This window comes from Pantherophis guttatus, chromosome 2 (assembly GCF_059756535.1).
Source record: "Pantherophis guttatus breed Tessera chromosome 2, ASM5975653v1, whole genome shotgun sequence".
In the NCBI taxonomy this organism is placed as follows: Eukaryota; Metazoa; Chordata; class Lepidosauria; order Squamata; family Colubridae; genus Pantherophis; species Pantherophis guttatus.
The window spans coordinates 171836784-171859880 of record NC_142064.1 but is presented as its reverse complement, the minus strand read 5'-3'; the positions used below and the strand labels follow the sequence as shown (position 1 = coordinate 171859880).

At 37.6% G+C, this 23097-nt stretch overlaps 1 protein-coding gene across 1 annotated transcript in view; it reads left to right on the top strand.

Annotated features, from left to right (window-relative positions):
* The window catches only part of DNAH9 (dynein axonemal heavy chain 9), a 251220-nt gene that overhangs the window by 40587 nt on the left and 187536 nt on the right, over window positions 1–23097 (top strand). The window contains exons 18-29 of the mRNA XM_034407801.3: window positions 1366–1588; window positions 2661–2827; window positions 3699–4569; window positions 5111–5241; window positions 6533–6659; window positions 7950–8102; window positions 10263–10388; window positions 13161–13400; window positions 13878–14038; window positions 15162–15318; window positions 16140–16244; window positions 17566–17723. Coding sequence (XP_034263692.2) covers window positions 1366–1588; window positions 2661–2827; window positions 3699–4569; window positions 5111–5241; window positions 6533–6659; window positions 7950–8102; window positions 10263–10388; window positions 13161–13400; window positions 13878–14038; window positions 15162–15318; window positions 16140–16244; window positions 17566–17723 — 2619 coding nt within the window. The remainder of the gene's footprint in view (window positions 1–1365; window positions 1589–2660; window positions 2828–3698; window positions 4570–5110; window positions 5242–6532; window positions 6660–7949; window positions 8103–10262; window positions 10389–13160; window positions 13401–13877; window positions 14039–15161; window positions 15319–16139; window positions 16245–17565; window positions 17724–23097) is intronic.

Here is a 23097-nt window from a genome sequence, read left to right as displayed (position 1 = left end):
CTGCAGTTTCCTTAGCAAGATTTTGGAGAAGTGGCTTGCCACCACCTCCTTCCTAGGGCTGAGAGGAAGTGACTGGTCCAAGGTCACCCAGCTGGCTTTGTGCCTGGACTAATATTTACACTCCCCCAGTTTCTAGTTTGATGCCTTAGCTACTACACCAAGATAAACATTACTTAATAATGAAGAGCCTTGCAAAACAGGTACACCTTATCTGCTCTTATTAGGAATAGACACTAGGTACAAATTCTGGGGGAATGTGTCCAATAGTTTGAGATTTGGACAAGAGAAGGTCCTTTTCTAAAGGTTAGAAACTCCACTTTTTCAAGCAGAGGCATTTTCAAAAGGGCCAGATCTTAACAGCTGAAAGATTCATAATAGGAGAGAGAGAGAGAGAGAGAGTCCCTTAGATATGCAAATCCTAAATGGTTTAGTGTTTACAAAGTCTAGTAGCAAGAATTTAAGTTAACATTTCAGGAACTCTCAGAGGGAAAACTCCTCTGGAGTCACTGTTCAGGATCAGTCCAGGAAGTGGATGCAGTGCTGGGCAAAATGGTTTCTGCTGAGTCAGAATACTGCCCTGGCCCAAGGAATAGGGATGGCAGCAATCTCTCTAGAACAGGGCTGTCAAATTTGCAGCCTGCGGGCCGGAGGCGTCATGTGCTGGCCACGCCCAGTTTAGCGAAGGGAAAAAAAAAGTTGTGATATGTCATGTGATGATGCCATGATGACGTGAGTTTGACACCCCTGCTCTAGAACTTTAAACCATATGCAAGTAGGTAACAAGAGAGTAATTTGGACTTCTCCCAGTCCCTTGGGCAGGTAATCCTGGGCAAATGTTGCTACAAGCAATGGCTACTAAAATATACCTTATTTACCTACCCTTGTTGAAAGCAGTCTGGAATCCAATAATTCGACACTTTTTTCAATTACTCTAAGACCAAGGACTGCACCCATTTCTTTCTCCATATTTTCCCTATGGTTGTGATGAAAAACAGAAAAAGTTTCAATTTCAAAAAAGAGAAAAGATGCTGTGGGCAACCTGCCTTCCCTATTTGTCCTAGCCCTTACTAGCCAACTGGGCTTTGGAAATTGACAGCTCATTTGTCATGCACAGTCTCTCTCCCCACCCCCCATCACTCCAGGATTTAAGATTGCATTGCTGCCTTTTTCTTTTGTTCAGGTGATTTGCTGAGTAGGAACCCTTACAATTTGGCAGCCAGGTTGCATCTTCTTCTTTTTTTTGTTGTTGTTAAGGTAAACATTTTCTCCAGTTATTTGCTTAAAGGATGATAGATTTTGTTATCACATTTATTGTTCTTGACATATTGTTTTTTTCTGTGATTGTTTCCTCTGCTCTGCCTTTAGTTTGTCTGACCTTGAGGAGTTTGCAAAGATTGCTGAGAAAGGTTTGAACAAAAAGTTGGAGAAAGGAGATTATGAAGGTTTGGTGGAAGTTATGGGTCAACTGATGGCTGTTAAAGATAGACAATCCAACACTGATGAGATGTTTGAGCCCTTGAAACAAACTATTGAATTATTGAAGAATTATGAGCAAGAATTGCCTGGAGATGTCTATAGGCAACTGGAGGTGGGTGAAATCCTAGATGCAAATAAGTGAACATAGTAAAAACTCACTGACTGATTTAAGGGCATTATTCTCTTCTAGAGAAGGGTCATGGAGTCCTTGACCCTAAAAGCAGTAATGGAACTAAGAAGGTATAATCAGTGTCAGGATGAGAGATGTCAGTGTACACTGTAAATCACTCTGAGTTTTCTAAAGAAAGAGTGGAGTAGACATCTCAATCTGTGTGAAATCCAATTTTTTTTTACTACCGGTTCTGTGGGTGTGACTTGGTGGATGTGGTGTGGCTTGGTGGGCGTGGTTTGGTAGGTGTGGCAGGAGAAGGATACTGCAAAATCCCCATTCCCTCCCCACTCCTGGGGGAAGGATGTTGCAAAATCTACATTCCCACCGGTATTTGCCGGTTCTCTGCACTGCTCAAAATTTCCGCTACCGGTTCTCCAGAACCTGTCAGAACCTGCTGGATTTCACCCTGGTGATATGCATATATTTGCATACCTCATAATGATAAAACAGCCTATCCCAAACAAGTCCTCCCAAACTGAGTTAGGACTGGTGCTTTAAATTCTTAGTAAACACTGTCAATGGATGCTGCAGTCCATTATATGCATTACATATAATCTCTATTGAATTGAGAAAAAAATCTAGAATTGGGCTACACATCCAGATTTTCAGCCCCTTAACTGCTTTTCTTCTGCTGAAATGGCAGCTCAAAAGTTAATTTTTGTTGACATAATTATTTAAAAACATGCCACATTTGTTCTATTTAAAGACCTCTTCTTTGCTTATTACTAATCTAATAACATGCATTAAGATCATGATAAAGAAATATGAATTGTAGGATGAAGAGGAAGACAGTGAGGGGCACTGAACCATGAACAATTATTCCCTGCTTCTTAATGGGATGCAAGATGTAGATTTCCCCTAATTAAAAAAAAGCAAGGGAAACAATATTTATTGAGGAAAACATATAACTAGCAAAGTACCTAATCAGCATGGTTCCTCTGTTAGAAACAAAATATCTTATTCATTTTTTTAGCGACCAGCATAATTTTATTTATTTATTTTTTGCTTCCAGGAACTGCCAGAAAAATGGAACAATGTGAAGAAGTTGGCCATAAGTATGAAACAGCAGGTGGCTCCCTTGCAGGCAAATGAAGTGGCCATACTTCGCAGGAAGTGTGCTCTGTTTGATGTGGAGCAGAATAAATTCAGAGAAAAATTTCACCAAGAGGCGCCTTTCAGGTGAGGGCAAATCACTGCTGTGAAGCAATGAAAGTCTTGTGGGTTTACCGAAGGTAGCATATATTTATCTGGTGATAAGATAAAGAGATCAAATCATCTGTATAATGGGGAGGCTCATTTATCTGGCTTGTTCTTTGCACTGGAATCAGTATCCTGTTACTGCAATTCTTGTGTTCTCAATGCCAAATAGCGAGAGAAGGTTAAAACAGTTACCTTTTAAAAGCATCTTTCCATATCTATCATTGAAAGATAGGTATGTGGCGTCTTTTTGCTCCTGGCATGGGTATTGCAGATATCTTACCTTTTATTTGCCATTACGCTATGCTTGCAGTTCTGATGCACTGGTCTTGGCCTTTTCCTTGCCTGGTGTGAAATACTTAAATGATGTTGTCACCTCAGCTTGACCCAACTCTCTCCTGAAATTTCCTGGTCAGTTAATTGCTAAAAAGCTACTCTTCTGGCCTTTGTCCTCTGGGTTTTGCTGCACAGTTAATCTTACTTCAGGATGCAGAATTCTGAAAGAGATTCCAGCCTGTAATTTTTATAGACAGCTTTCTGGGATTGAAATTTAATATGTTTTGTTGCCTGTTGTCTTTTATTAGTACCCCTCCCCCAGGTGCAAAGTTTATGGTTCCAAAATTGTTTTGAATCAACATTCAGGAAAGATAGGAGCAGGTGCAACAAATCAAAAGAAAGTGTGAGGTGGAAGGCAAATGACAGTTGTTTATATTTCTTCCCTATGCAGTTGGACATACCATATTCTTTAATTTCCACTTGTTTCAATTTTACACACTAGTCATTAACGTTTAGCATTTAATTGCATTTGTAAGAGAAAAAAGTACACAAAACTGAGTTAAAACTTGCTTCCTAGATTTGATGCAACAAACCCTTATGAAATGCTAGATGCATCCCATGCAGAGCTACAGCAAATGGAACATACCATGACCTCAATTTATAAATCAGGAGATTTATTTGAAGTCAATGTTCCGGACTACAAGCAGCTCAAGCAGTGCCGAAAGGAAATGTGCATTCTTAAAGAACTCTGGGATATGATCTCCATGGTGCTCTCTAGCATGAATGAATGGGAAGCTACCAAATGGATTGATATTAATGTTGAAAATATGGAACTGGAATGCAAAAAGTTTGCCAAAAGCATCCGGAATTTGGATAAAGAAATGAGAGCTTGGGATGCTTTCTCAGGGTTGGACAACAAGGTGAAAAACATCTTGACCTCCTTGAGGGCAGTATCAGAACTGCAAAATCCTGCCATCCGGGAGAGGCATTGGAATCAATTGATGCAAGCCACAGGCGTGTACTTCACAATGGATGCAGACACCACCTTGGCAGACCTGCTCAAACTCAACTTGCATAATTTTGAAGATGAAGTTCGGAGCATCGTTGACAAAGCCATGAAAGAAATGAGCATGGAGAAAGTTGTGAAAGAACTGAAAACAACCTGGGCTAGCATGGAGTTTCAGTATGAACCTCATCCACGCACAACTGTCCCGTTGTTGAAATCTGATGAAGAGCTCATTGAGACACTTGAAGACAACCAGGTGCAGTTGCAAAACTTAATGACATCCAAATACATTGCTTTTTTCTTAGAGGAAGTGTCTTCCTGGCAGAGGAAGCTGTCTACGGCAGACTCGGTCATTTCCATCTGGTTTGAAGTTCAACGGAGCTGGTCTCACCTAGAAAGCATATTCATTGGGTCAGAAGATATCCGGTCGCAACTTCCTGAGGTAAAAATCATCATTCCCTTTATATGGGAAATACTACATAACTGTCAGAGAACAATTATTAGAAATCTTGGAATTGTAGTGCTAATAAATCTGTGCAGCTCCAAACTGAGGAAAGCAATTCAATCCCCAGGATTACAATTCCTTAGGGGAAACCGTGACAGTGAAAGCAATGTGAGTGATTTTAAATACTTAATGTAGACAGCTCTGCTGGATAAGGTGGCATAAGTAAAGGATGCAAATATACCGTGATAAAAAGTTGCTTGAGCTCTTGCAAAGGATAAAATGGCTGATGCACAGACTTTGCTAAATAAATGGTTATTGCTTATCTTGTAATTTCCAGACTAAAATTTATGGTGTTTTCTGTAGCTATAAGTCTGAGGTGGCTGGGTTATGTTTGGAGGGGAATTCCTCATCTTGATTTGCATCCTGTTGCATATTTGGGATAAGGCACTGCTCAAAAGATTTGAATGTGTAATAATAAAAAACACCTTTGAGAGAGAGGTGCAAGAAATGGGTAAGATTCATGTCTCCTCATTTATAGGATTCCAAACGTTTTGAGGGAATTGATGTTGACTTTAAAGAACTGGCTTATGATGCTGAGAAAACCCCAAATGTAATAGAGGCAACTAAGAAGCCACAGCTGTATGAGCAACTAGAAAATATTCAAAACAGGTGCGTTAAGATACACATACCTGAATTGTGTGCTTCCCTATTAGTAGGTAGGTAAGGATGGCCCTACTTACAGTTTCCTTTTCTGGGATGAATGATTAAATCTGGCTTTAAGATAACTTTTCAGTCAGCTGAACTGTTCTTTTTATAATATGCAGAGTTAATTATGTTCTTCCATTGCAAACAGGGGTGGATGTCCTGTGGCTGTGGGCTCTGGAATGCCCCGAATGAGTAGGCCAGAGCCTCTCCTAAAATTCCAACATTTTGTAAAGGGCAATATTTGTTTGTCTATTAGATTTAAAATCCCACCTTTTTCTGTAGGACCTCAAGGCAGTGATCCCTCCACCTATTTTTCCCACAACAATCCTGTGTGGGAGATTGGGCTAAGGGAGAGTGACAGGCCCAGTGTCACTTAGTCAGTATCTGTGACTGGGGATGGATTGGAACCTGGGTCTCCCAGCTCTTAGTCCAACATCATTATTATCTCTGCTTTATTATTATTCTCTGAACACAAAGAATAATCCCTTTTAATTAATTAATTTTAAATTTAAGGCATAATAGATAGTCCTCACAATTATGACCATAATGGAGTCTGCCCATCATGTAACTCATGCTGGTCATAAAAAGGGTTGGTCTTGTGACAAAGTTGAGTTTATAACCATTTTAGTGCTGGTCGTTAAGCAAATCACAGCTGTTAAGCCAAACAATGGTGCACTATAGGTACGGTTTTGTTAAAAACCTTTTTTTTTCTTAAAAATGCCCCTTTTTGGTAAAACCAGCTTAAAATGTGGTCATGAGACTGCACTTCGGTTGCTCAGCAAATGGGCCACATTTATGGCCATTTGCAGCATCATATGATCTTGATTGTGTGTGTGTGTGTGTGTGTGTGTGCTCTGTCTCCAAATTCGTAAGTACCCCCCAGGTAGGTTTGTCAGAACTTCAAATGATTGCTAAGTGACCAATTGTAAGTCAAAGAGCACCTGTAGTTCTTCTTGGCTTCCTTTTGCTTTGACTTTTGCACGTACTTCTCCCAATGCAGACAAACCATTCAAAAGTAGTTCTTGATTTGGAAAAAATAACGGAACCTTGTTTTTAAAAATGAATGTTTTATCACATACAGTATGCAATGTAAGTGCATAAAACATTATTTCAATAAAGGTGAATGTATTAAAATATACAGCCTAGGAAGAGGGCGCTATTGGATAATCATGTATCAGCATGTCTAGTTTACTTAGACTGCTATATTTGCCTTTTATTCCATATAATTATGCTCTTTTATGTTTGATTTTGTCAGATTGTCCTTGTGTGAAAAAGCTTTGGCTGAATATTTAGACACCAAACGATTGGCCTTTCCTAGGTTTTACTTTATTTCCTCTGCTGATTTACTCGATATTCTTTCAAATGGCACCAATCCACAGCTGGTAAGTCATTTCCATTTTTTTTCAGTTATAAACATGGCATTTTGGGAAATATGCTAGATTCAATTCTTTAACACTGGCTGTAAGAAGAGCCTGTTCTTTCATTTCTGCGACATTGTCCATAAAACAATCTTCCCTTTCAAGACATGTTGGATCTTTAAATCCCCACTAGATGGCAGCCTGTACATCTAGTACTTTTCTTTTCCTAAAACTCCATTAAGTCAACATTGGTTTGTACAGGAGAGAGCAAAGAGGTGAAAAGTTTCCCTGTACAAACCATTGCAGATGAAGAATAGGTATGCCAAGTAAATTGCAGAATACCACATTTTGCTGTATATTTTGTACAATACTTTTCCAGTTGGCAATAGATATTGAGAAGTTTGTTAAGACACATTGGAAAAGATCATTTGTAGTGGAGAAAGAATTGTAGTTGAAAATGAATTGAAGACATTTATTCAAGCATTCATACCCACCGATGTCAGAAGTGCTTACATAGTGGTACCCAAAAGACAATAGCTTTTAATATCAGGCAACTGTTGCCTTTTGGATCTAATTATTTTTGCATATATAAAAGTAAAGGAGAGAAGAAGGAAGGTAGGATGGTCTTCAGTTGTGCCTTGGATTCACCAGAGCCTTTTCATCTGATCCAGGCTTAAATGCATCAGAAGAAGAGAGAAACTCAGTGAAGAATAATGCCTTAAAAAGTTCTCTGGTAGAAGCTGGAACATTTTGAATTCTGTCTTTTATTCCTATTTAAAGAAATGTATTGTAAAATCAAAATGAATATTATCTATGGCGAAATATGGATAAATGTATTGCTTTTCCATTGTTGTCTTGGAGTGTTGTCTACTGATTCTAGGAGAGGATTAACTGTTCAATGATTTCATCTTAGTGGCCCATATATTAAACTAGCAAAGCTTTAAAAAGTGCAATTGAAAGATTTAGTTGATGGCAAATAACAATGTTTAAACCCAATTTATCATATGGAGGGAGAGATGCTTTCTACATAAATATATTTTAAGATTGCAGAATTCATTTTATAAGCTGTTAAATACTAATTATAGTTGATGGGCATTCTTTAAAATTTAGATTTCTGAAAATGAAAATTAACTAAGAAAATGGGCTGTAAGTGTAAGTTGTGTTTCTCTTGGATTCAAAGTCTGACAAGAGTAGTGTTAGTGAATACCAGCAGGAGATGGAAGGTGATATTTCTTTAAGTCCTCATTTGGGTCTAATGTAGTTAAGTTCAGTGTTCCTTGAAATATGAGCAACCTGTCCTAATTCATTTTGCAGGTTCAGCGCCATCTCTCAAAACTTTTTGATAACATGGCCAAAATGAAGTTTGATGTGGATTCTGAGCAAAACCCAACCAAGCTGGGTTTAGGGATGTACAGTAAAGAGGAAGAATATGTTGATTTTAGTGAGCCATGTGATTGCAGTGGGCAGGTAAGTAAGTGAGTGTCAAGAAACAAATTGCTTTTGGGAGAGAGCGAGAGAGCAGTAGGTTCCAGTAAGCTACCTATGACAACTATTCCTGCAGCCTGGAAAATAAAGAGAAAGAAAAGAAATGGTGCTGGGTCATCAGCATCCTTCTTTGTCATGTAGGGCAGCCTTTCCAATTTGCTATCTGAGTTGGTTGTGATGTGAAGGCAGTTGTGGGTTGCCTGCGGTTCAGATCGGTTTGCAAGAACCGGTAGTAAAACCGATGGGAGGCTCTGCCCACTGACCCAGATGTCATCATAGCTGATCTGCGCATGCGCAGAAGCTTCTGTGCATATGCAGAAGAGCGCGTGAGTGAAGCAAAACGGTAGTAAAGGTAAGTAGAACCCACCCCTGTGTGAAGGGCTGTGTTTTTATCACTAGGGCTGTATTTTTCTTTCTCATTCATACTTTTATATATCAGATCTTTTAAGATGTAGATCTGTGCTGAGGCCAATATTTTATAAAACCACATTTGGAGATGGGGGAGGGGGCAAGTGGGGATAAAACAAAGTTTAAAATGCTTTAAATAAGTATTTGCTTAAAAAATGGCATTTCAAAGCAATGATCATATGGGCAACTTAAAACATCACACCACCAATGGTTACTTTATCTTTATCTATCTTTATCTATCAACTTTATCTTTAATGGATCATGAACAACTTAGAGAAGTTCAGTTTCAATTCTTGAGTTGGAGGCAAAAAGCCACAGGAGGCTTCCTCACAGATTTTCACCTAGTGCACATATATGATGCTCAGAACAACATAGAATTATCCTTTCCATAAGATGTGGTGGAGTATGAACAATTATGACATTTTCTACAGGAAATGCTAATCAAGGAGAGGTGCCTGATTTATGGCTCACAAAAGCCCTGGAAATGGACACTAGACACCTCCAAAAGTTGATAACTACATTATAATACCATATGCAACAAGAGGTGATATCAAATACACGACTGGAGCATAATTCTACTTACAATACTTAGTTTTAAAGAAATGGAAATGAAGTCAAATCTAATTTTTGTTCTGACCTCATTTGGAGCATGGCCTCTGGAAAGATGAATTATAGCTCTCAGTAGGGAAAAACTTACACAACCCTGCTACCAAAAATAAAGAAGTTCATATATATATATATATATATATATATATATATATATGTATGTATGTATGTATGTATGTATGTATGTATGTATGTATGTATGTATATATGTATATATATATATATATATATATATATATGTATATATATATATATGTATATATATATATATATATACACACACACATACACACATACATACATACATACATACATACATACATACATACATACATATTTCTTTTTCTTTCTTTTTCGTAGGCTTTTATGTGCATATTCTTTCTAGCCAGGTTTTACCTATGTAAGCTACGATGTTATGCAGCCCTGGTTCTGTGAAATCTCATTCACAAGTTTCTGGGCTTTTTGTTTCTTGCTGACCTATCTTTACAGGGAGGATACCTGAGAAGAGGGTGTGTCTCACTGATGAAGCCTTATAAGGCAGAAATAGCTATCTGAGTCTCCCAAAGGGCAGCACAGATTTTGCTGTCTGTCAGCAAGAAACAAAAACAGGGCTGCATAACATCGTAGCTTACGTAGGTAAAACCTGGCTAGAAAGAATATTCATATATATATATATATATATATATATATATATATATATATATATATATATATATATATATATATATATATATATATATATATATATATATATATATATATATATATGTCTTCTTAAGTTTTCACGGGTGTGCATATGCAAAAAATTAAAATCTCGGGTGTTTTCCCGCGTCATTATAAATAAGTTGGTTAAAATATTTAAAATCCTGGTTAAAATCCCAGTTTAAAATCTTCTAAAATTCCTTACAGAGCACTTTGCAAGGTCCTTTAAAACCTCAGCTAAAATCCTACCAGTGACTTTAAAAGTTTTTCTTAAAGCAACATATATATATATATATATGGCCAGTTTCAGGTGGTGCAACCCTCGGGATCTGCTCCAGATAGAGTGTCCAGCAACATTATTTGGTATTGCCAGAAAAGGACTCATTGTAGATGGCCACTGATGTACTTTTTCACTTTCTTCTCTAGGTGGAATGCTGGCTGAACTGTCTGTTGGACCGCATGCGGGCTACTGTAAGGCATGAGATGACAGAAGCTGTGGTGGCTTATGAGGAAAAGGCAAGGGAACAGTGGCTGTTTGACTATCCTGCCCAGGTATTGCTTTGCTTCTCCTCTGGGGAACAATATGTAGAATTATTTTTTTTTGAGCAAATGATATTTGCTCCAATTTTCCCCAAGCAAGTTACCTCCAGTCCTGATAAATAGGTTTGCTGGTTTTGGATTTCCCAGCCAGTTGCTTGCTGTGGTGGATTGAAAATGCCAGTTGCTGTATGTCCAGTATATACGGAAGAGTGATGGAATAGACAAATACACTCTCTAATATGGAACATTTTTCATCTCTACTGCATATGGTCAGTCTATCAGTCATAGTTAAAAGCCACTTTAGCTTCTGTTTGCAGATGTTGAATCATTTTCCTCTAATTCTCAATGCCCCCCTCCCTTCCCCGGGACCACCACTGCTGAAAATTGGTGGCACGCTGGGTTGCAGAAAAAAGAAGACGACTGTAATATAAAATCTACAATTAATATTTCAGTGTTAAAATTCCTGAAATTCTTCCATCTATTCCTAAATTACTATCTTAGCCTAGTAGGTTTTCATGCCCCCATCAGAGCCTGACTTTGCGGGGGAAGACGAGCTGGAACTGGAGCAGACAGAGATTGAGGGGGCGGCTTCGTTGGCTTCAGAGGAAAATGGGGAAGGGCAGGGCCAGTCAGGCCAAGGCCTTTCAGGATTAGGACAGCTTGTAGGCAGGGAGGAACGGGCAGGAGGACCAAGAGAGGCTAAGCAGTGAACATGAGAGACAGAGCTCAGGCGCTGAGCAAGGACCTCCCCCTCCTGATCCGAGAGCACAGAGAGTGGAGAGAAGGCGAAAACAGTGCAGACTAAGCAAGCTACTCGGGAGAAGAGTGCCCCACCCCTCTTCACAAGGTACACCTGGGGAATGAGACTTAAGGAGATGCTCTGGGGAGGGGCATTTGTTGGGAACAAACACTGAATTCCTGACGTGTTGAGTGCTGATGTTTGAACTTTACACGAGTCCTTGCATTCTTTCTGACTTTCTGGACTAATTACCTGGATCCTTTGGTTCCTGAGCGTCTTGATTTGCCCTGCTGGATTTATTGCTGTGCAGCCATGGTGTACACAGTGCTGGGCTGGACTATTTGAGGTGTGTGTGGGTGTTTGTCATCACTTTGCTCTGGGATTTGCCAGAAACATGGGAGTATTTGAGGAAATTTAAAGCAATAAAGGGGCTGTTTGAATGGCCAGCTGCCAGTGTTATCTCTGTGCCGTGCCCCAGGTCATCACAGTAGATGATGTAGTCGAATCTAGTTTATGACCTCTATCCCTTCCAGATGTTAAGGGCAGGCCTGAACAAAAGATTGTCCATCTCTTCTCTAGACTTCGGTAGGTTTGTTGGTTAAGAGAGGATATTTTAAATAAATATGACCTTTTCCATTTACACATTGCACTAAGCCATGATTTTTTTTAACCATAACATTTTGAGCCAAAAGCAAACAAGCATGTTGTGGCTTATGACAACATAGGAACCCAGCAGGTATCTTGCGTGACCCTGGTTCACATGTACCGGAGTTCAGAGATTAAGAACAACCTAAAGGGTCATTGTCAAGGGCAGTGCTGTGAAAATAATGGGAAATGAAGTTTCTATTACCGGGCCAGGAGCCTCGCTTTTGTGTTAAGTCAGTAGGGGAAAAAAGTCGGTGCCAAACCCTGGAAAAAAAAAACAAACGAAGGCCACCAGTAAAAGTTTAACTGTTAAATGTTTAACCTTTTTGCTCCCTCTATAAACATTGTTTCCACTTTAATAGCTCTTGAGCCAGATCAGTGCTACAAGAATCAGGCTGCCAACGACTAAAGATTATCAAATGGCTTTACAGCTCAGAAGTTTTTGCTTTGCTTTAAAAAGAAAAGAAAAGCCATTTCCTCCGAGCATCTAATAAATAAGGGTTTGGGGAAAATGGTTTTCTTTTTATAATATACTGGGCAAAGGTTGCTTTTCTAGTCTAAACTTGATTTAGATACCAGACACTGAACAAAAGTCTGGTTGATTTATTTTTCATTTTTTAAAGAAATACTGCGGATATTTCAGAGCTCTCTGCATAAGTCCGCAGTGCAAGCTTTTCTATCTGTTCATGTTTAAAAATAATTACGCCCTCCTAATGGTTTACTTCACACTTATTAACATCCTGCTTCTATCCCATGACATTTACGGACATTAAGCTCTATATTTCATGCTTCTTATGAGCTTTTTTACTGGCTTCTCATAGATTGCCTAAAGCAGGTGGTAGCAAGAAATATCTTTAAGATCAGAAATATTTAATCTCAGCTTTTAGATTATGCCCTGACTATTTAGTCTTTATGTGATTGTAAAACTGGTCTGTCATGGTCTTTGACTTGATCTTCCTCCTTTTATAGATTATTTTTTATTTGATGAGTTGCCGCCCCTTCCTATTAACATTTCCCATAAAGTTAGGAAAAAACAGTTATGATACGAAAGGGGATAGAAATGGCTAGAACAAATACATGGGTCCCAACCTAAATCAGAAGTTCCTAAATTCTGCTTATACAGCTATAACATCTCCCCATTTACAGAGCAATAAATGAATAAAACACTCTTATTAGTTGATAAATTCCATGTGGCTTTTTGGGGGGAATTGACCACGAGTAGTAACTTGCAGGCTTCTGCAGATATTTATTTTAAGTATACTTTTTGCTTCCTGATAGATTTCCCATTTTATTTTTCTGTAAAAGAAAATACACCTATGCACACACACAGAAATCGGTCCAGTAGCACCTGAGTTGCTAGGTACTTTGTGAAGGAGGTTAAGTTGCTTTTCTTTTCCAAGGTGGCACTGACATGTACACAAATCTGGTGGACCACAGAGGTTGGGATTGCCTTTGCCAGGCTGGAAGAAGGCTATGAAAATGCCATGAAGGACTGTTATAAGAAACAGGTGACGCAGCTCAACACCCTGATCACAATGCTCATTGGACACCTCTCTAAGGGCGACAGGCAGAAGATCATGACCATCTGCACCATTGATGTGCACGCTCGGGATGTGGTGGCGAAGATGATTGCCCAAAAGGTTTGTCCTGCAACACGGGGAACAGCACTAACACTTTTGCCAGTTATTTATCATGGGATAACTGTACAGCAGTTCTCACTTTGCTAAGGTTGGGCTCTGCAAATAAAAATTGTATAAATTAGTAAAGTAGCAATGAGATTATTTTGAAGGGATATTTTCATTGATCTGGATCTTTCAGGGTCTGTTTCTCTCAGTTAAAAAAATGACTAGGAGAGCTTATGTAATTTAAATACCATGTTTCCCCCAAAATAATATCCTGTCTTATATTTTTTTGAACCCTGAAATAAGTGCTTGACCTTATTGCCATGTGCTCAAAAAGCCCAATTGGGCTTATTATCAGGGGATGTCTTATTTTGGGGGAAACAGGATATAGAGTAGGAGAGGAGTAGAGGGAGTAGAAGATATTAAAGTTATGAATTACATCTGAGTCTAGGCTGAATCTTTTGTTTCACATTATTCATTTTTTTGCACTTAAAGGTGGACAATGCACAGGTCTTTCTTTGGCTATCACAACTCCGGCACAGGTGGGCAGAAGAAGAGAAGCACTGTTACGCAAATATTTGTGATGCCCAGTTCCTGTATTCTTATGAATATCTTGGGAACACGCCACGGCTAGTTATCACTCCTCTAACAGACAGGTAGGGGTCTATAATGACTTCATGGGAGAGAAAACATTATTGATAAAGTGCCATGAAACGTGGATGGTTGTTATAGAATTTTTTTTTGGCGCGGGGGGGAGGGCTTTATTTTTGCTAAAATATGTAATTTCCAATAGGAAGTTGTGCTTGTAAGTCTTGATTAGGAGAGATTCAATTCAGATCCAGCTGCTGTCTTTCTTAAGGACGTTTCCTCTTCTTGGACCTGGAAGAAGAACTGCAGAAAGATACGGAACAGATAAGAGGATTTTATGGCCCACTGCAGTGCTTTAAATAAGTTGCCCATGAAATAAATAGCACTGCTTTATCAGAACAGTCATTGTTGACATATATCAATGACTGGAAGCCCTTTATAGACTTCTGTCTAAGACTTTGGGATTTGTATTTTTGATGATTAGAAAGTATAGGTTATACTGTGTTTTCCCAAAAGTAAGACCCTGTCTTATATTTCTTTGAACCCTGAAATAAGCGCCTGGCCTTATTGCCATGCGCTCAAAAGCCCGATTGGGCTTATTATCAGGGGATGTCTTATTTTGGGGGAAACAGGGTAGAAAGAAGGGAATGATGATGAAATCAGAGAGCAAGTGGTTTGATTAGAATTTATGTACAGTATAACTGCTAAGAGGAAGTTATTGGAAGCCTCATGTATGGGCGTGTGCATTTTATGTATTCTGTTTTTTATTTTATTTTTCTTTTCTTTATCTGCTTTCCTCTCTGTTTTTTTATTTAATATAAAATAATAAAATATTTAAAATCTTTTAATACAAATATTTGTTTTTTTTTTTAAAAAAGGTCCTTTTTCATAATTATCTGTAGGCTTCGCAGTATTTCTTAATTTGCCAACCTCATCAGAGAGAATCCAACTCACTTTGTTTCTAAATGGTTAAGAAGGATGTAGACTGATTTCTTGATGTTATTCCAGCATTGTAATCCACTCAAATCCATCTCCTCTTTACAAATTTTCTATGGAGTTTATTTTATTTCTACCTAAAATTATAAAGGAGCCATTGGTGAGTTATCAGTAAAAATTGAAGTAGATGAAAGTATGCAACCAACTTTATTCGTTTCTGTTTTCTGTTCTTTCCTTCCTCTTTGTACCTGGAAGATGTTATATCACCCTCACACAATCATTGCACCTAACAATGAGTGGAGCACCTGCAGGGCCAGCTGGTACCGGGAAAACTGAGACCACCAAAGACCTGGGCCGAGCTCTTGGCATCATGGTATATGTGTTCAACTGTTCAGAGCAAATGGACTATAAGGTAATGCCTGAAAAATGATTGACAAAGTAGGTGACTTCTCTAAAGGTTAATACGATAATGATCTAATTCTTCTATTGTATCCATATTAAAAAAATAATACTTCTTTCGATAACTTTTGGTAACTCTTTGCTATGTGGAGGGGAGCAGAAAAAAATCCTTGAGAGAAATATTCCCCTACGTCAGGGGTGGGCAACTATGGCCCTTTTATGACTTGTGGACTTCAACTCCCAGAATTCCTGAGCCAGCCATGTTAGCTCAGGAATTCTGGGAATTGAACTCCACAAGTCATAAAAGGGCCATAGTTGCCCACCTCTGCCCTATGTAATAAAGATGTACACTTGAGAAACACATATGATTCATATTTGTCAATGCAACCCAGGGGTGCTATTCAGCAGGTTCTGACAGGTTCTGGAGAACTGGTAGCGGAAATTTTGAGTAGTTTGGAGAACCGGCAAATACCACCACTGGCTGGCCCCAGAGTGGGGTGGGAATGGAGATTTTGCAATACCCTTCCCCCAGGAATGGGGAGGGAATGGAAATTTTTCAGTATCCTTCCCTTGGAATGGAGTGGGAATGGAGATTTTGCAGTATCCTTCCACTGCCATGCCCACCAAGCCACACCCACTAAGCCACGCCCATAAAACCAGTAGTAAAAAAAATTGGATTTCACCACTGATGCAACCTCTATTTTCCGTTTCAGCTTTGTGTAATCAGTGTCTAGCAAACCACCTAAATTGTTTATGAAGTTGAAAATGGATTACATGCTATTCACTAAACAGATTCTATGGGTAATTTCACTACCATCTTCCTCTCTCTTGCAGTCTTGTGGGAACATTTATAAAGGCCTTTCCCAAACGGGGGCATGGGGCTGTTTTGATGAGTTTAACAGAATCTCCGTTGAGGTTCTCTCAGTTGTGGCTGTACAGGTAGGTAAAACGTATCTCCTAAATGCAATTTAAAAATAAATAGAGGAGCAGGATTGTTGAAGGACTCTGGTCCCATTTGACCATGTTGATCACAAATCTGGGTATAGGTTCCAATGTAAATGATCTTTCTAAATGATCCATTCTTTCCCTACAGCAGGGGTTGTGCTCTTTTGGATTAATATTTATATCATTCTCTGTCAGGTTTCATGGTCATGCTGGCTGTATTTCCTCCCTGGTAGAAGTCAGTATTGGAATTTACTGCTTTTGCTTGCCCTAAGGAAATGGTCACACACTTTCAAATATTCTATCCTTGCTGAAATTTCCTGTTTTTTAATTAAACATCTATAGAAAAATTGCCAGATCTGGAGGATGAGGACAGCAATTGCACTTACTTCTTGAAATTTGTGAAATGCTCAAGAAATTTCTTTCACATTTTTAATCTTTAATCTTTTGAAATGAGGAGCTCAAGATGCAAAAAGTCATAGAACTTTATAATATGTAGCCAAAAATCTACTCAGAATTTCTCTTTAATGATTAATGGATAGAAATATTCAGTAATTATAACTATTAAGCAGCTTGACACAAAGTTGCCTATAATAATCTTGATAATATATAGCTCTACCATTTTTGAATTAGGAGTATCTTCTTAAAGTTGTAATTAGAATGAATTTTTCTGAAGGACACCTTTCTTTGTATTTTTCATTCTAATAACACTGAAATTGTGACAGATTTTATGGGACAGTAGGTAATATTAAGGGTGAAATAACTTGGTAAAAATATGCAAATGCTATCTGATTTTAGAATGTCATTGCTTCCATCTAGTTTATTCTTCTTATTCAGAACTTGATTAAAAATGCGTAGAAATGAAAGGAGCTGTCTTTTTCTTAAGGCTTTAATAACAGGAGGTATTCAAGAGATACCGTCTCTAAAATAAATCCTTCACTACAAGATATGTTAAGGTTCAGGCATTGAATAGTTTAAGGAAACTTTTAGTTTATATCTATTATGTTTGATGTTATGCTTTAATGATAGATATATAATTAAAAATGAAAAACAGGATTGAAGAATTCCTCAACTTTAATTATTCTTAATGTATTATTCAAATTAGATCCTATCAAATATTTTAAATGCAAATTTTTAAAAAGTTCTTATCTGTTTTGGGCAGATAATGGCCAACTCATGTCTGTCCCAGCATTAGCTTATAAGTAGATAGCTCAATCAAATAAAATCTATAGAATCATTATTTCTCTTTTTCTAAAATATTGATATGTTTTGTTAAATCAGCTAAGCTTGTTAACAAACTATCTTCTCCTACTGTCAGGTGAAAAGCATACAGGATGCTATAAGAGACAAAAAACAGAACTTTAATTTCCTTGGAGAAGACATTAAATTAGTTCCTTCTGTCGGTATATTCATAACTATGAATCCGGGCTATGCAGGACGTACGGAACTGCCAGAGAATTTGAAGGCTCTTTTTAGGTGAGACGATGCCCTAATTTTGTGAAATTTATAGTTGTGGTTTATTAAAAGTATTTACCTCATTCCTCACGGCAACAGTTGGTGGAACTTAGTTCAGCGTAATTTAGTGTAGTGTAGTTTAATTGTTTTAATGGACAAAGACCAAAAACAAATGTAGCAGAAAACAGCAAAACACATTATAAATAGCCAAAATGCTTACAGAAAATGTTTTAAGGTTTCCAGAATTGCTAAACAATTGAGCGTGTAATAGTGATGGCAATTGCTATAAATTTAGTGTTTGTTGCAATATTTTCAGGATCAGACTCAATAATAATAATAAGAGTTAGAGGTTTAAATATATTTCTCTTTAATTATAATAGGCATTCTATATTCACTGAATATTCACAGATAGAAGCAAAGAAAATGGTGAAGGTGGCTCCTTATATATACAAAGGGTGGAGCCAAGAGTGGGAGTGTTGAATTATGAATACATTAAGAGTCAAAGAATAAGTTAACCCCTGATATCCCATATATACATTATTTACACATTAGGGAATAAGGCATTTACATCTGACAAATCCCCCTCTAAATGCCGGTTCGCTATACAACACCAATTACATTCAGATTCAGGACAATATAAGACATACAATTTAGAAGTTAAATATTTGTGCTGTTTAGAAGGTAAAGGCTTCGTTAATATGTCAGCTAATTGTTCAGAGGTATCACAATGCACTGCTTTGATAAATCCATCTTGGGACAATTGTCTCACATGCTTAAATTTTATATCTATATGCCTGGATCTTTGTCCAATGGCATCGGATCTAGATATTTCAATGGCTGCTTTATTGTCTTCATGCATAACAAAAGGCAAAACAGGTTTTTTCCAAACATCTGAAATTAAATCATTAAACCATACAAGGTTATTTGCAGCTTTGGATAAACAAACATATTCCGCTTCTGTGGTTGAAGTGGCTACCAGTTCTTGTTTACCAGTGTACCAGTAAACTGGACAGTCATTTAATAGAAAAATATAACCAGAAGTACTTTTTCTGCATGATATATCTCCAGCCCAATCCGCATCTGCGTAACATGTAAGTTTTGGTTCTTTATTATCACTAGGTTCTAATACTAGGCAAAAATCTAATGTACTTTTCAGATATCTTAAAATTCTTTTGACAGCTTCCCAGTGATACATTGTTGGTTTGCTAACGTGCCTTGATAATAAATTGAGTGGTAATGCAATATCTGGCCTGGTCCAATTAGATATATAAAGAAGTGAACCTATGACTGATCTATAAAATGTATTATCCTTGAATTCAGGGGAAGATTCATCAGTATTTCTAAGGAAATCAGTTTGCATAGGAGTGTCACAGGGTTTGGCATTGTTTAAATTGCATTTGTTTAGAAGTTCAGTAATCTTATCTTTCTGAGTGAGTTTGAATCCCCTTCTAGTTTTGTTAATTTGTACACCAAGGTATTTGTTTACTTTACCTAGAGATTTCAACGAGAAATGTTCATTTAGCTTGTTTACAAAGATTTCTCTTCTCTCTTTGTGTTTTCCTATATATAAAATATCATCTACATAAATCAATACAAATTCAATGTAATCATCACTCTTTTTGACAAAGAAACAGTTATCAGCAGTGGTAGCGTTGAAATCCATGGTCTTAAGTACTTTTACCAAGCAATCGTACCATCTTTTGCCAGATTGCTTTAATCCGTATAAACTCTTGTTCAATAGCCAAATTTCATTTTTATTAGTGTATTGACTGTGGGGTGCTCTTACATATATTTCCTTATCTAGTTTTGCGTGTAGATACGCAGTCTGTATGTCATATTGAAATACATCAAGATTGAGTGCAGATGCTACTACTAGAGCTGTTTTAACACTCTCTGTTCTTACTGTGGGGGAGTACGTGTCAGTATAGTCCTCCGGATATTTTTGTGCATAACCTTGTGCAACCAATCTAGCTTTGTATAGAGTATTGCCTCCTTCTAGGTTCTTAATTTTATAAATCCACCTGGTACCAATAATTGTTTTATCTTTAGGTGCAATCGCAGGTGTGAATACATTTAATCCTTGCAAACTTTCCATCTCTTTTTTCATAGCTAGTTCCCATTTTTCTTTTTCTTCACGAGGGAGTTTTAATACTTCCTCATATGTATTAGGTGTTATTTGTTCACCATCCATATGCATTATGTAATCTCTGTATTTATTTGGTATTTGATTTCTGTTGTTCCTAATAGCTCTTTCAGGTTTACTATGGTTGTCATGCAAATATCTTGCTTCCTTTTTTGTTAATGTGTCTGTCTTTATTTTGTGTTGACTATTTGTCCATGTTTTGGTTTTATTTTTATTTTTGTTGATATTTTGATTTTCTATTGTCCCTTCCTCACGAGATTTTGTATCTTTGCATTTATTTGGAAATATTTCATTAAGATGTAATTTAGACCAATTGGCCTGTTCATGGAACACAGCTGTTCTGGAAACTATAAATTTGTTATTATTATCAATGAATCTGTACCCTTTGGTGCCAGTTTCATATCCCATAAATCTTAGTCTTCTGGATACGTTTTCTCCCTTTCTTCTCAACTGTTTAGGTATGTGTACGTCTGCAGTGACCCCAAATATGTGCATGTGTGCTAATTTTGGTTTCCTATTATACATCACCTCATATGGTGTCTTATTCACAATACTGGACCAGGTTCTATTTTGAGTGTAATTTGAATAATGTAAGGCTTCTGACCAAAATTGTTTGCCTAAACCAGCATCCTCTAATGTGCACCTAATCATGGTTTGTAATGTGGAATTTTTTCTCTCTGCAATCCCGTTCTGGAACGCAGAAAATGGACTAGACGTGTAATGTAGCATTCCTCTATCCTTTAACCATTGGGAGAATTCTTTAGACATGAATTCACATCCCCTATCTGTCATAATTTGTTTTATTCTGATATTATGTTGTGTTTCTATGCGTTTGTAAAATTCCTTAAATTTTTGAAAGGTTTCATCCTTGTGTTTTAATGTGTAAACAAAACCATAACGACTGTAATCGTCTACTATTGTTAGGAAGTAACGTTTTCTATAAGTGATTGATGGAGTTAATGGGCCAACTAAGTCCATGTGTACTAAGTCAAAAATTTTGTTAGTTGATCTGGTGGATTTTTTTGGTCTGGGACTAGTTTTTAGTTTAGTAGATTTACATACTGAGCATTCCAAATAATTTTCACAATTTTTTATTTTGACACCTTCTGCGTGTTCAGTCATTTTTTGTACTACAGGAAAACTTGCATGTCCTAACTTCCTATGTAAGATGTGAGCACACTCATCATGAATTGGTTTACCTATTTTTGGTTTCTTCTCATTGTGTGTATCTGTGTGATCATGAGATATTTTACATTCATCATTGTCACTGTTACTAATATTTTCATCATCTGCCTCAATACAATCTTCCATATTTGAATCAATGTTATGTAACCATCTTTCTTTTGTTATCAGATAGGGTAGGCCTCCTTTAATCATTACAGTGCCTACATTTGTTTTATTCTTCTCTAAAGTTGCTTTTCCCTTTGAGAAAACTATATTGATGTCAGAATCTCTGCTTAGTTTTATGGCACTTAGTATGTTATGAGGTATTTCTGGTATTAACAATACCCCCTCTATTTTTCCTAGACCAGGTAAGGTCACATTCCCTCTGCCTAATACTTGAACCTTTTCTTGATTAGCTACCTTTATTACAAACTTATCTTCTGTAAATGAAGATAATATATTTTTGTTATTAGTGGTGTGATTAGTTGCCCCAGAATCAATAAGCCAATTATTGTTCTCATTTTGTTGCGTTTTAGTGCTGTCTTGTTTATTTAGTCCATTCAGTGAACCAGATTTTCTCTCTTTTGAATTTTCTCTGCCCCCTCTACTTTCTCTGTAATTTGGTGGGCTTCTATATTTATGTCTATCTGTGGAAGACTGTCTATAATTGTATTTATTCCTATATTCTGACCTATGTCTTTCCTTTGAAATTTTGGGACAATCTCTTCTATTGTGTTCCCTGGACCCACAATTGTGGCATTTAAAAGTTTCATTATATTTTTCTTGGAAAGCTACCTTCCTAAAAGATTTGTGTTCTGTGTGATTACTATAACGATTTTTTCTTGAATTGTCTTCTGCTATCAATTTGTTAGATAGACTTTCTATGGATAAATATCCTAGATTGATAGTGTCTAAGTGTGATATAAAACTATCCCATGATGAATCAAGTGAATTGATAATAACACTTTTCATTGTTTGATCTGAAATCACTTCCCCCCTCAAATGCAGCTCAGCTCTTATTTTGTTTAAAGATATTAAATGCTCACTTATGGAAACCCCTGGTTTTACTCTGGAAGAAAAGAAGTCCTTAGACATTCTTGTGGTGGTAGCTACACTATCGCTGTGAAACAAATTAAACATGCATTGAATTATTTCTGAAACAGTTAGATTTGGTTTGATGCTATGATACATTGCAGGAGATACGCTAGATATTATTAAGAAAAATGCTTTATGGTGTAAACAATCTATTTTTAAAGTCCAAGGTCTTCTTGGGGGACTAGTGATAAAAAATAGTAAATTTTCTTTCATAAAGACAACCTGGAGTTGTTGATACCATTCTTGCAAATTAATGCCATCAACCCTAAGTTTTGGGAAGTCACTGGGTAAGTTTCCCACATTATTTTGTCCATTACTTACAACCTGAGGTAGTCCGTGGTCTCGCAAGTGTAGGAAATTGCAAAACGGCATGGGGATGCTCGCAACGAGTCTGCGCGGTTCTCTGGCCAGTTCAAGTCTTTCCGGACCGTCTACGTAGTTTCGCACATGCGCGTTGTTCATTTCTTCTTTGGCGTCGTCGTGGAAGGTTCTCTCCATTGTAGCTCGCTCGCTCCGCTCCTCTTCAGACGAGTCGGTCTCTGGCTCGGTCTTAGGAGTTCTGATGGCGGCGACTGCTCTTCTCTTTCTTTTGGGTGCGTTGGCACTTGCTTCGGTCTGCGGTGTGGGGCGGAATCGACATGGCTCTCTGGGCTCGGGCGTCGTCGCTCTCGAAGTCAGGATGGGAGCGTGCAGGTCTTGAAGTATCGGCTTGTTCGCTTGCTTCTTCGTTGTCGCTTTGGAAATTTTTAATTTTGGCCCAAATGCAGCAAAAAGCGTCTTCATTGCTGACTTTACTTGGGATTTCGTTAAGTCGTCTTCACTTTCTGATTCTGGCTCTTCCGAAGAGTTTGAATCCTCCTTTTCACTTTCGTTGTCTGATAACGTTTTTCGCGCCAGAAATTTTGAACTGAGCATTTTGATTGGCTCTGCTTCGTTCACTTTGGAGGCTTGTTGAAACCAAGATGGCTGCCATTCAAAATTTCGCGCGGGATC